General features: G+C 37.4%; 2 protein-coding genes across 3 annotated transcripts in view; one reads left to right on the forward strand and one right to left on the reverse strand.

The window, feature by feature from the left end:
* Positions 1-13,464, forward strand: part of LOC150088725 (coronin-1C-like) — a 244,800-nt gene that overhangs the window by 221,648 nt on the left and 9,688 nt on the right. For both annotated transcript variants that reach the window (XM_090369628.1, XM_090369627.1), the window contains exon 10: positions 2,812-2,925. In XM_090369628.1, the coding sequence (XP_090225754.1) occupies positions 2,812-2,925 (114 nt within the window). The remainder of the gene's footprint in view (positions 1-2,811; positions 2,926-13,464) is intronic.
* The window catches only part of LOC150088726 (GPN-loop GTPase 3), a 135,458-nt gene that overhangs the window by 3,779 nt on the left and 118,215 nt on the right, over positions 1-13,464 (reverse strand). The window lies entirely within an intron of this gene.

Raw genomic sequence — 13,464 nt, forward strand, 5'->3', positions numbered from 1 at the left:
GATTTACTGCTACCCATATGCAGTATGTTGCATTTGTCAATGTTAAACTTCAGTTGCCATTTCTTAGCCCATCTGCCTGACTTTTCTAAATCCTGTTGCAGTAGTATATTGGCATTACTATCATTAACCACCATGCCAACCTTTGTATCACCTGAAACTTTGAAATTAAGCCTGATGTGCCTTCATCGATATTATTGATAAATACAGAAAACACATAATAACACAACAATGGCACAACACTGAACCCTGGGGGACTCCACTGATAACATTAGGACACAAAGAGCAGTGTCAGTTGATTGCCACTGTTTCCCCACTCAGCCACCTCTTTAGTCATAGCAGTAACTTGCCTATAATGCCACATTGCGCTCCGATTTGTAGAGCAGTTTTTTATGGGCAACAGTATCAAAAGCTTTCCTGAAATCCAAGTATATAATATCCAGATTATTTTTTGCATCCAGTTCCTTTGTGACCACATTGTAGTATCCACTCAAATTATCAGACAAGATTTCCCCTTAACAAACCCATGCTGTGTTTTAAATATAACTGCATTGTGTAAATGATCCTGCATTACTTATTTAACCAGTGATGCCATGATTTTACCTGGAACAGAAATTAAACTAGCAGGTCTGTAATTACTTGTTACCCTTTGATTCCCCCTTTGTGAATTGGGAATACATTCCCACATCTCCCATCTATGGGGACCTACCTTGAATCCCATTCACCCCAGGTGTCTTTCTTATGTTTAACTTCAACAATTTCTCTTCCATTTTCCTCTCAGTTATCACAAAATCATTTAGCTCTATTAGAGTTTGATAAACTTCTAGCTTCCACTTCCCTAAAGGATTCCTTATGTGTGAATGTAGATGCAAAATGCTCATTTGGTTTGTCAGCAACCTGAGCAGGATCACCAACAGTCGAACCATTGATATTAAGTGAACCAATTTGCAGTATTTTGCCCCCTGCTCACATTTATGCATGACTCTAATACAATCATCCAAAATCTTGTGAATTATTATAAGGTTTGGCAAGAATCAGGTTCCAAGTTTGCTAGATTTGAGAAAATCGATTGATTGGTTGCAAAATTGATATGCCCAAATGTTTCCCCTCTTCCGTGGAGGACTTACAAAGAATGGAATCTGTAATTGTATATTTATTTTTAAAGATAATGAAGGGGAACAACAAAGATTTCTCTTTTGCTAACAATGTTATTCTTGTGGGCATTAATTATTTTTCAAATTTTGGCTGTAACACCCCTCATTCTTTCCCACCCCAATAAGATTTATATTAAAATATACCCCTAATGCATTTTCCTATGGAAAAGAAACTTCAATAGTAGTTTAAAAAGTAATGCTGTTTTTTTTTTTTTTTTTTTTTTTTCAGATGCACAGTTCATTTTATAACAAACATGGCCACATATTACAACTAAATGTTAATTACTGAACCACAAAGGTGGAAACAAAATAGCTAGTCATGCTGTCAATAATATTGAAGAACAATATTATAATGTGCAGTATTAATAATGGTTACAATTAAGCAAAAGATGCAATTTGTAAAAGCATGTACAAAAAAAAAATTTTCACATTTATATATATTTTGCCATTTTCCTTTACAGTTTTCTTTGATTTAATATTGTTAACTGATATTGTTATAGTGGTCTTCCCATAAGTAAGTCATAATTATGTAATAGACTTTTGCTGTACATCAGTTGAATTTCATCTTAACATAATTAATTAATTATTTTCATAAAGAAAATAATAAAGTAAGAAAAAGAAAAATGGGAAAAAGAAGAAAATCAGTATCATAAGCATCACCCACCACATATTGCATAAACATAATTTAAATATAAATGAAAAATAGCCAGTTGTACGACAAGCCAAACAAGTGAAGAGTAGAAAGTAAACCAGTACATAATGCAGCAACAAAGGGAGTGAGAAATAAATCAAGATAAAGGGTGTAGTAGAAAGAATACACCTCAATATAATTTAAAAGAAATACCAACTGATAAAAATACCAAAGAAATAGATTTACAAAAATGCCAATTAATTAAAGTTTAGTGGTTCTCAACAACACCAGATCCAAACTATGTGAAATATCACTATAAAAGGAGACAAATACCAAACACAACATGTGACTAACAAAATTAAATAAAATGAATAAAAAAAAAAAAAAATTAGACTAACCATTGCCTCATCTCGTCAGAGGCCTACAAGGCCAACAATGGTCAATACATCACTGAACTGACACATACACTAATCAGATTGTCAATGCAATAGATTTGAATAATGGTGGCCCTTATGCAATGAAAAATTATACCAGAACAGATCAGAGCACTCGCATGGCAACACCAAACCACTAGCACAAAGTAACAGTTAAATAAGAATACATCCAGAAGAAATTGAGCTATAGGTGGCAATAAAGAAAAAGAAGTAAGGAAAATGAAGAAGGAAGAAAACCAGTATTGCAAACATCAGTGGCTGCAAAGCATTGCTTACCACATGATGTGGAAGCATAATTTAAATATAAATGAAAAGTATGCCAGTCATATGGCAAGCCAAATAAGTGAAAAATAGAAAGTAAACAAGTACATAACATATCTACACACTTTATCTTGATTTATACCCCCCCCCCCCCAGTTTATTTTATATTTTTTGCTTACTTGGCTTGCCTTACTACTTGCATATTCTACCAAGCAGTTGGCATTATACTATGGACTTTTGAAATAACTTTATAAGCGAATGACTATTCTTACTTGAATAATTGGAAATACTGATATATTAAAAAGACTTTATTATACTGTTTAATTTTTTTCAGATATCTTTAAAGGATGGTTACCTTCCTTCTAAGAAACAGGAACTCAAAGTTACAAAGAAGTCCAATATACTTGATAAAATGCCTGCCAAATCACAGCCTCAAAGTCAAGCGTCGGTATGAGACTTATTTTGTTATGCTTAAAGAATCGAGTAACAGTTCAAAAAAAATTTCTTAGAAATTTACGACTAACTTCCCTTCCATCAAATTACTGTAAAATTAATGTAGTATTAATAGTTACTGGGTTGTTTAGCAGTAGTATTAGTAGAGGCATATGATGCAAGAAAGCAAGCTTATACAGCATCAGCAAAAAAAAAAAAAAAAAACCATCCCATTTCACCCATCCATTCTATTTACTCCAAAACTTTGTCCCAGCAATCAACCACCTGCCAGCTAAAGGCAAATCTCCACACATCTATTCTACGACTGTGTTTCCTCAATTTGAATTTATGCCCCCCCCCCCTTCAGGTGCTTAATCTGAGCAAGAGGAAGAATCCCATCAGCATTAAGCTTTCTCAAACCATTCAAGACCTTATACACCTCAGTCAGATCACCTTGCAGGTGCCTCAGCTCCAGATGTTGCAATTTGCAGAACTTAAGCCTTTTTTGGTAGTTTAGGATGTGGACAAAGCAGCTAAGGTTAGTATGTAGTGTCTGTAAATTAGAGGGGAACAGGTATCCTGGGTGTTAAATTAGAGGGGCTTAGAGGGGAACAGGTATCCTGGGTGTTATCAGACACTCAGCCTAAAGCACTGATGGATCCAATATCTCTCTATTACAGAAGATTTAGGAGAAGTCCGGTTGGCCTGCCTCCCTAAAATCCACTCATGCACACCTTCTCGATGGTAAGCCTTGTTACGTCACTTAGGTGGCAACGAACGTGTAGAGTGGTTCTCTTCAAGACGCCTGGTCAGTGTGAAGAGGAAAAGACCAAACCCTCCAGCAATGAGAGCACAACAATACAAATGGCCCTCAGTCCCCAGCAGCTTTCACTCTCCCTCTTACGGCAGCGAGAGGATCAGAGTGGAAGCAGAGGGTGCTAAGAATCTCTGGGTACGACCAGGCTGCCATGCACGGAAATTGAACTTGGCCTGTTATAACGTACGATCACTCATCGGTGAAGACAGGATATTAGAGCTGGAAAAGGAATTAGAAAATGTGAATTGGAATATCATCGGTTTGGCTGAAACAAGAAGAAGAAATGAATCACTTATAAGTTTATCAAGTGGAAATCTGCTGTACACCAATGGAAACAGTGAAAGGAGTGAAGGTGGAGTTGGGTTTCTGGTCCATAAAGATTTTAAAAACAACATTTTGGAATTCAAAAGTACATCACCAAGGGTGTCAAGACTAATACTCAAGATTTCTAAGAGGTACAAGCTAAAGATTATAATAATTTATGCACCAACATCGAGCCATGATGATGAAGAGGTTGAAGAAATGTACACTGAAATTGAGAGTCTTCTAGATGAGCAGAAAACCCACTACACTATTATTATGGGGGACTTCAATGCTAAGGTTGGAAAAAGGCAAAACAGCGCAGAAAGAGGAACTATAGGAAATTTTGGAATTGGTGAAAGAAATAAGAGGTGAAAGACTTGTGGAATTTGCAGAATCTCAAGGACTGTCAGTAATGAACACTTTTTTCAAGAAAAGGGTGAACAGAAAGTGGACATGGAAGAGTCCAAATGGATTAACAACTAATGAAATCGACTTCATCCTCACTAACAGAAGATATATTGTGACTGATGTTACCGTCCTGAATAAGGTAAATGTTGGAAGTGATCACAGAATGGTAAGATGTACATTTGATATAGATGTAGGAAAGGAAAGGAAAAAACTGACTCGAGTAAATAATACAAAGGTCTTTTGAGATAACAGAAGAGGAGAAAAAGCAGTATGTACTGGAACTTAAGAACAAGTATGAGCTTCTGCAGACTGCTGAGGACCAAGATATCGACGAGGAATATTACAACTTTTTGAAAGTGATAAAGCCCAAGAAACCTATAGGGAAACAGAAATCCAAAGAAGAAAAAATTAGTCAAGAAACACTTGTCATGATGAACCAAAGACGACAAATGAAGAGCAAGAAAAACACTGACAGGGAGAAAATTGAGTATACTGAGTTATGCAAAGCCATTAGAAAGAGACTCAGAGAGGACATAAGAAGATTTAACACAAGAAAAGTAGAACAAGCATTAAGGGAAAACAAAGGATTTAAATCAGCAGCCATGAGAAGTAATACAGAAAGACAAATGATACTGAAACTGAAGAATAGCGATGGTGTACTTATAAACAGCAGAGAAGGCATAATTCAAATAGCAGAAGACTACTATAGAGAATTATACAAGGAGCGAGGGAATGATACCAGCAGTGGGGAAGATGGATTGCAAAGTAGCAACACATACGACATACCCGATATTCTTCCTGATGAGGTAGAACATGCATTGAAGAAAATGAAGAATCGGAAAGCCCCGGGGGAAAATGAAGTTACTGTAGAGTTGTTAAAATTGGGAGGAAGAGACATAACACAAAAACTGGCAAGGCTCTTCACAAAGTGCATTAGAAAAGGTGTGATGCCTAAGCAGTGGAATAATGCAATCATAGTTTTGCTGCATAAGAAAGGAGATAAATCAGAAATTGGAAATTATAGACCAATTAGCTTGTTATCCCATATCTACAAGTTGTTCACAAGGGTCATTACTAACAGATTAGAAAGAATACTTGATGAGAATCAACTGAAAGAGCAAGCTGGCTTTAGGACAGGATTCTCAACTATGGATCACCTTCACGTAATATCACAGCTAATGGAGAAAGCAAATGAATGTAAAACACCATTATGCCTGGCATTTGTGGATTATGAAAAGACATTTGACTCCATACAGCATAAGGCAATGTTTCGGGCACTGGAAAGACAAGGCATAGATACTCCATATATTATGATTTTGAAGAAAATATATGAGAGTGCTACATCCTTTATTAGACTAGACAAAGACAGTAGCAAATTTAAAATCGAGAAAGGAGTTCGACAAGGAGACACAATATCTCCGAAGCTGTTTACTGCTGCCCTTGAAGCTTTCAGAAGATTAGACTGGTTGCAGAAAGGAGTCAATGTGAACGGAGAGTACCTAAACCATTTACGATTTGCAGATGACATTGTGGTCATAAGCCACGATTCCAAAGAATTAGAGGAAAATCTTAATCAGTTATGCACAATTAGTAAGGATTTTGGACTAAAGATGAATATGGCTAAAACAAAAGTAATGATGAACAAGTATGCCACGGAAAGGAAATAATGATTGAAGTAGCAGTAATTGAAAAGGTGGAGTCATATACTTATCTGGGACAAGTTATTAGCTGTAATAATGATAAATGGCTGGAAGTCAAGAGAAGAATAAATTTTGGATGGATTGCATTCAGGAAATATAGTCACATACTGAAGAGCAATATCCCAGTTTGTCTGAAACGTAAAATAATGAATCAATGTATACTCCCCACCATGACTTATGGAAGTGAAACTTGGGCACTCACCAAAAGAATGGAAGAGAAGCTAATAACTACACAGCGAAGAATGGAACGAATTATATTGGGAATCAGACTGTTAGATAAGAAGAGAAACACGTGGATTAGGCAGCAAACTCAAGTAAAGGACATTCTTATCAAAACTAAAGAACTAAAATGGTCTTGGGCAGGACACATAGCTCGAAGACATGATGACAGATGGACTAAGAAAATAACAGAATGGTACCCAAGAGGATCTAGAAGAAAACCTGGAAGACAAAGGCGGAGATGGATAGATGAAATTCATGAGTTTTTGAGTAGTAAATGGATGGCCAGTGCTCAAAACAGAAGGAACTGGAAAGTTGCTGGAGAGGCCTTCATCCTGCAGTGGATTGAAAATGGCTGATGATGATGATGATGTCTGTAAATTGCAGCTGTTCTTTAGGATGAAAAAACCAGGAGTCTAAGATAGAGAAAATCAGTCTTTGCCCACAGTGGATGGAACAAAAAATATCTTCCATCTCTGAAAATCAAACAGAGGCCTTTTCCAAAAACACAGTGTGAAAAACCAGAAGGCATAGCTGCTGCAAGAACCTTAAAATAGATTAAATTGCAATTAATAATTTGAAGATTAAGTGATTAATGAACACACAAAATTTATGCTATGAAAAACTTAAAAGCAGATACATCTTTATTAAGAGATGAGTCTTTTCTTGGTTAACTCACGTTAGAGCAAGTAGCACAACTAATCAACACAATAGTCATATAGAGGATGCTTTCTTGAAAAATGTTACATAAATTTAAACAGTATAACTTGAAAGAATGGTATTTAAAAATTAATTTAACATGTCTCTAGGAAGAGGGAATGCACCACCTTTTTCCTGGTTGTCATTTATAAAATTATATGAAGAAGATTCGCTACGCGAATTTTCTTTTTATAATTTTATAAATGACAACCAGGAAAAAGATGGTGCACTCTCGCTTCCTAGAGACATGTTTTTTAATTAATCAATCTATTAATATAATTGAAAACTTTTACTTTCCTTTATGTAAATTTAACCCTACCCAATATGGATCTAGAGGTGAGTAATTTAAGCTTTCAGCTGTAAAATTAGCCATCAGTTTTACCCAGAATATGTTAAGTATGCTCCTGCATACTTAACATTAAGTAGTCATAATGAAACAAAACAATACATTATTATACTACTTAAAAATAATTATTGGGAACAATCAACGTTATTTCCCCCCCCCCACTCCACAAACAATAACTTTAACTTTGTGTTACAGAACTCTAAGTTTCTAGTACTATGCTTCAAATAAACATTCATCTACATCTTGCTGAGAGTTAACTAGTTTACACCTGTTGATATTTCCTCTTCCTGTTTCATTGCAAATGTCTTTCATTGAGGCCTTATAGCCTCTTTGAAAGGCACCTGCTGCTGGGCCATTTGGTTTTACATATTATGCAGGATCAGTGTGACATAAAAATTTTAAGTGTTTCACTCGTGACCCAGTTAATTTTATATTTTATGCCTTTTGGTGGATGTCACCTCATTACCTATGTTACTGGGTTCAAATTCAGATTATGCCATCATTTCTGAGGATGTCAGCATGCATTTTCTGAAGGAATATCAGACAGTTACATTATCGTGTTGTGATGGTATTTGAATGTTAAGTTTTGACTCATTAAATAAATGTTAGAGTAATGTGTAGTGTCTGTTGTGCTTCCATTCGGCAGAATTACATAAGGTAGCTTATGTAATAATACAATAAAATAAAATCCTGTGTGTGCATGTTCATATGTGTAAGCCAGGTTCCCAATATAGAAAACTTTGTCCTGGAAAAGTGCAATCTTTTTTGGGAGTTGCATGATGCAACTCCCAAAATAGTGTTAGTTGCATCATGCAGACATAAATAAATCCCACCCATCAATAAATACTTTTCAGTGCCATAAATTATAGGAGCAATTAACTGCAAACACGTCTTCTTTTAAAAATAGTTAATATTAATTACTGGACCTAGTGTCTTATAAAAACAGTAGAAGGAATCGAAAGTAAATCAGATATTTGTTATTAATAGAAAATTACAAAATGCTTACAGACTTGTCACTTGTTTGGAGAGATCTGGATTTAATTTTCCTCTGCAACTATAGGAATTCTTTGCTTATCTTCAGTAGATGCTGTAGTTAGCCTCTCATAAGTGGTGAGTGGATAACTCACAGGCTTTTCCTTGTAAGTTGCACCAGGATTTTCCACTCGCACAACATGAAAATCAGCCCTGTGAATATAGGTTGTGCACACAAAAGTCATAGCTTATATTAAAATCCAGTATGGCAGGGAGGGGAGAGTGGGAAATAGCTACAAAAAGTTGATTCTTCCCTGCCTCACAGCTGTGACTGTGGAGTAATGTCATATCACAGGGTACATAACTATATAAAATCAATAAATTGTCAAATTGGGACAATTTGTCCAAAAGTCATTAAATTTTAAACTTCTAAAATCTCAACAAAAGTATGATTAAAGAGGCCTGTGCACTCCGGATTCATTATTACTATTGGATTACTGTGGACCCAGAGCAAAATGGAGATAGAATAAATATGATAAGTTTAATAATAGGAAAAACGTATTAAATTAGATATATACAAAAGCTTTCGGTTAATTTGTTAACCTTCCTCAGTCAAACTGACAGTTAAAAGTGGAACATGAGGGCGTGTACTGCCAGTCATGTGTGTGAACTGCACGATTAATTGTTGGATGTTGAAGCCTGTGGTTGTGATGCATGTGGATGTTGCCAATGTTTGTCATTCGTCAGAATGGTTGCTTTGATCATAGGGTGGACACGACATCCACTGCTCCTGTTGACCGAGGTATTAGAGCATATGATGTTCAACGACTCCAACCAGGCGCATTGTCGGTAGTTGTGGGACCTATCTACAATCATGACATCGCAGTGGGGCCAGTGTCATGGTGGGTGGACCAAACGTGTTCAGCAATGGCCGAGTGTTCTATGTCTGCTAAGTGGATTGCTCTTTCTTGTTCCGAAAGACATTTTCCGAGCTGTCTCCCAGTTTCCCCAACGTAGCAGCTAGTGCAGTCACAGCAAGAGATGCGGTAGACTAGACAACTTTGTAATAAGGTGGGAACCTGTGTTTTTAATTTAGAGATGAGGGATCGTAACTTTCTGCCTGTGAGTTGTACGCATTTTATCCCATGTGATTTTAGGACCCTAGAAACCTGTTGTGATAGGTTTGGGTAGTATGGGATAAAGGCGCTCGTAGTTGAGTCATTATCTTGGATGTTCCTGTTGGTTGCTATGTGGCTGTGTGTCTGTAGGCCACACCCGTCAAGGGTATTGGTGGGATAGCCACACCTCGCAAGATCCACCTTGACTTTAGCAATTTCGGTGCACCTCTCATCTACAGAACTAGAGTGGGTCCAGGCACGAGTTAGCAAGGTTCGTGCAGTGGCAAGAAGATGGCTACGCGCGTGTGCTGACCGGAAGTTGGTAAATTGGCCAGCACACATTGGTTTACGATAGTTGTCTTCAAGTGCATGCCCTCGCATCGGACAAGGGAGTTTTTTTTTTTTTTGTTTGTTTGTTTTTTTTATGAAAACCCCAAACACGAAAGGTATCAACCTATAGTACTTAGTATCGTACATGGGTCGAAAGAGAAGTATGGGAGTGGGGATACCGGAAACTTTGCTCTAGAAACTAAAGCCTCAAGCCTCCAATAAGCAAAGTGGTAATATTGCACCGGTCGATGAGAGTCATCTACCACCTATAATGAGTATGGTATGGTGTTGTCCGATTCTAGCTCGATGGTGAATTTTATGAAAGGTAACAGAGAATTGAGGTGGTCTGAGTCGGTTTGTGTTCGTGGTTACCCTCGAATATCTGGGGATAACCACAAACACATCATCAATGTAGCGACACCAAAAGGTAATGGGATCTGGTACATTCGTAAATGCACGGCCCTCTAATTCGCGATATTTGCCGTGACTGAACTAACTGGGGAACCCGTGGCTGTGCCGTGCACCTGTTGGTAAATGGAGTCGTTGAACATAATTGCACCACCTGTTAAGCACAGTGGAGATATCGTCTAGTGTTAGTTTGGTGCTGCTGCCAAGGGTTTGGTCGTTATCCAAGAGTTGCTTTGCACGTGTGATGGCAAGTTCTACTGGGATGAAGATGAAAAGTGACTACATCAAATGATGCCATGATTTGATTTTCTGAGATGGATAGGGTTCGGATCCGTTCTATAAATTCACTATTGTTGGACGTCTCCAAAAGCGTTGGTGGTCTTGCCTACTAGGGGAGAAAGGAGCCCCAAGACAAACTTCGCTAATTGATAACTCGGCGAGCCACAACAGGAGACAGTGGGTCTTAACGTTATACCTTCTTTGTGAACTTTTGGTAGTCCGTGGAATCTGGCAGCTGGAAGCACAGCGGCAATTACATATGGATTCTGTTATTTTCTTCTGTTTAAACCAACTGTTGACGAGGATGTTCACTTTAGACTCCCATCTTTCCAAGGCTTTGATGGGAGGAACGGTTAAAGGTTGGTAAACAGAAGTGTCCTGCAAGAGCAGCAGGGCTTTTGTCTTGTAATCTGTGTGATTCGTTATGACTGTTCGACATCCTTTATCTGCTGGTAGGATGACGATGGATGAGTCTTGTTTCAAAGACTTAAGGGCAGAAATTTGTTTACGGTTGAGATTGGAAGAAGCAGGCCGAGCAAGATGCAAAATTGCTGCATTTTTTTAGGCGAATTGTGTTTGCTACTTCTTCAGGGAAACGTGTTAAACATGCTTCTACGCCTAAGGAAATATCAGTGATTGGTGGGCTTTTTGGGAGAACAGTAAATTTCATACCCAGAGTCAACAGATCTACTACATTTTGTAGATAACTGTTTGTTGCTTAAGTTCAATACAAACTGTGTGCAACTTGCTGATGATGAAAATTCACGGAACTCGCCAATTAAAACGTGTACAGTAGCATTCAGATTCTCTGACAGCTTGGGAGCACAAGGTATGGATTATATCAGTGTAAACAGGATCAGGAACTAAACTTCTAAGTTCGACTAGCAGGGCTGCTTTACTCGTTGAAGCATTTTGTAAGTCTCAATGAAGGCAACCATTCCAAATGTTCAGGGTCTTGTAGCTGGAGGTTTGTAGAGAAATCCTTTCAGGATGACGTTGTTCGATTTGCACCTGTGGGCAAATCTGAAATGTTGTTTACCACGGCCTATAGAAACGAAATTCTTTTGCAGTTTCACGACTATGTCGTATGTTTGTTGGCCAAGAACGGTTTGAATATGATTAAAGAGGCCTGTGTGCTCTGAATTCATTATTACTGTTGGATTTCTGCGGACACAGAGCGAAATGGAGACAGAATAAATATGACAAGTTTAATAATAGGAATAACATATATTAAATTAGATACATACAAAAGGTTTCAGTTAATTTGTTAACCTTCCTCAGTCAAACTGACAGTTAAGAGTGGAACATGAGGGTGTGAAATGCGAGCACCTTTATCCCATACTACCCAAACCTATCACAACAGGTTTCTAGGCTCCTAAAATCACATGGGATAAAATGCGTACAACTTCCAGGCAGAAAGTTAAGATTCCTCATCTCTAAAGTGAAAACACTAGCTACTACATTGGGGAAACTGGGAGACGGCTCGGAAAACATCTTTCAGAACACAAAAGAGCAATCCACTTAGCGGACATAGAACACTCGGCCATTGCCGAACATGTTTGGTCCACCCACCACGATGTCATGATTGTAGATAGATCCCGCCACTACTGACAACGTGTCTGGTTGGAGTCGTTGAACATCACATGCTCTAATACCTCGGTCAACAGGAGCAGTGGATGTTGTGTCCACCCTACCATCGAAGCAACCATGTCATTCTAATGAATGACAAACGTTGGCAACATCCAAATGCATCACAAGGCTTCAACATCCAACAATTAATCACACAGTTCATGTACATGACTGGCAGCACACGCCCTCTTAACTGTCAGTTTGACTGAGGAAGGTTAACAAATTAACCGAAAGTTTTTGTATGTATCTAATTTAATACGTTTTTCCTATTATTAAACTTGTCATATTTATTCTGTCTCCATTTCACTCTGTGTTCCCAGTAATCCACAAAAGTAATTTTGTCTATCACTAAATGTAAAGACAGACAAAATGACTTAATTGGCAACATAAACCTGCATAAAACATGACAGGAAAAGTTAATTGATATAATTAGTTTTAACTGACATAAACTGCAAGTTCTCTGTAAGAGTATAGTGGAGAGGCCTGGGTTTGAATTCCACCAGAGACCAGAGAAATTCTTAAATGTAAGGCAGCATAAATCAAACCATAAATACCCGAGTATTAATCGATGAGTGACATAACATCGTATCATTGTAAATTGGGATATAATCAACATAATGAATTTTATTATTATGAAAATGAAAATTTAGTTTTATGAAAATGGGACTCTTCATTTGAAGGACCCCCCACAAGATCACAACCAGTCTCCCCCACTCCACAGATCAGCTTCAGAGATGAGAATGCAAAGAAGACTTCATTATTCAAAGTTCTCTTCCCAAGTATTTAATTAATCACAACGCAGGAAAAAATCAGCACCATACATCTAGAATGGCTTGCTATCTATTAAACAGGATATTTTACGTTCCCCTCCCCACCTCCACTTAGTCTCGCTCTCTCTCACACACACACAGAGGTAAATATCAAGATCTCCGCTCATCTGTGACTGTCATTAGACATTGAACTGTTGGTCAGCCCATATATTCCACAAACTGTTGTGTGCAGAACAATCAGAATAGTGAAAAAGAGAAGTCTTACAGCCAAGAGCTTTAGATACCCACTGCCCTTGTGAATAATTTTAGAGTGGCAATTATTGTTTTTGTTTAATTACAGATTATAGTACTGTAAGGAATTCTGGCAGCAGATCCAAAGAAATTGTTAGTGATAATCTTGTATGAAATTTTTTCAAAAAAGTTCCTAGAATTTCAACACTTATCGCTTAGTAATAGTTATTTAAAGTAATTTTCTTTAGCGTCAGTGTACCACTTTTTTTTTTTTTTTTTTTTATATATAGAGCCAGGCCTCACATAACGCCAGTTTAATTAATGCG

This window comes from Mastigoproctus giganteus, chromosome 3, assembly GCF_048544385.1.
Source record: "Mastigoproctus giganteus isolate SK-2022 chromosome 3, ASM4854438v1, whole genome shotgun sequence".
NCBI classification, from domain to species: domain Eukaryota; kingdom Metazoa; phylum Arthropoda; class Arachnida; order Uropygi; family Thelyphonidae; genus Mastigoproctus; species Mastigoproctus giganteus.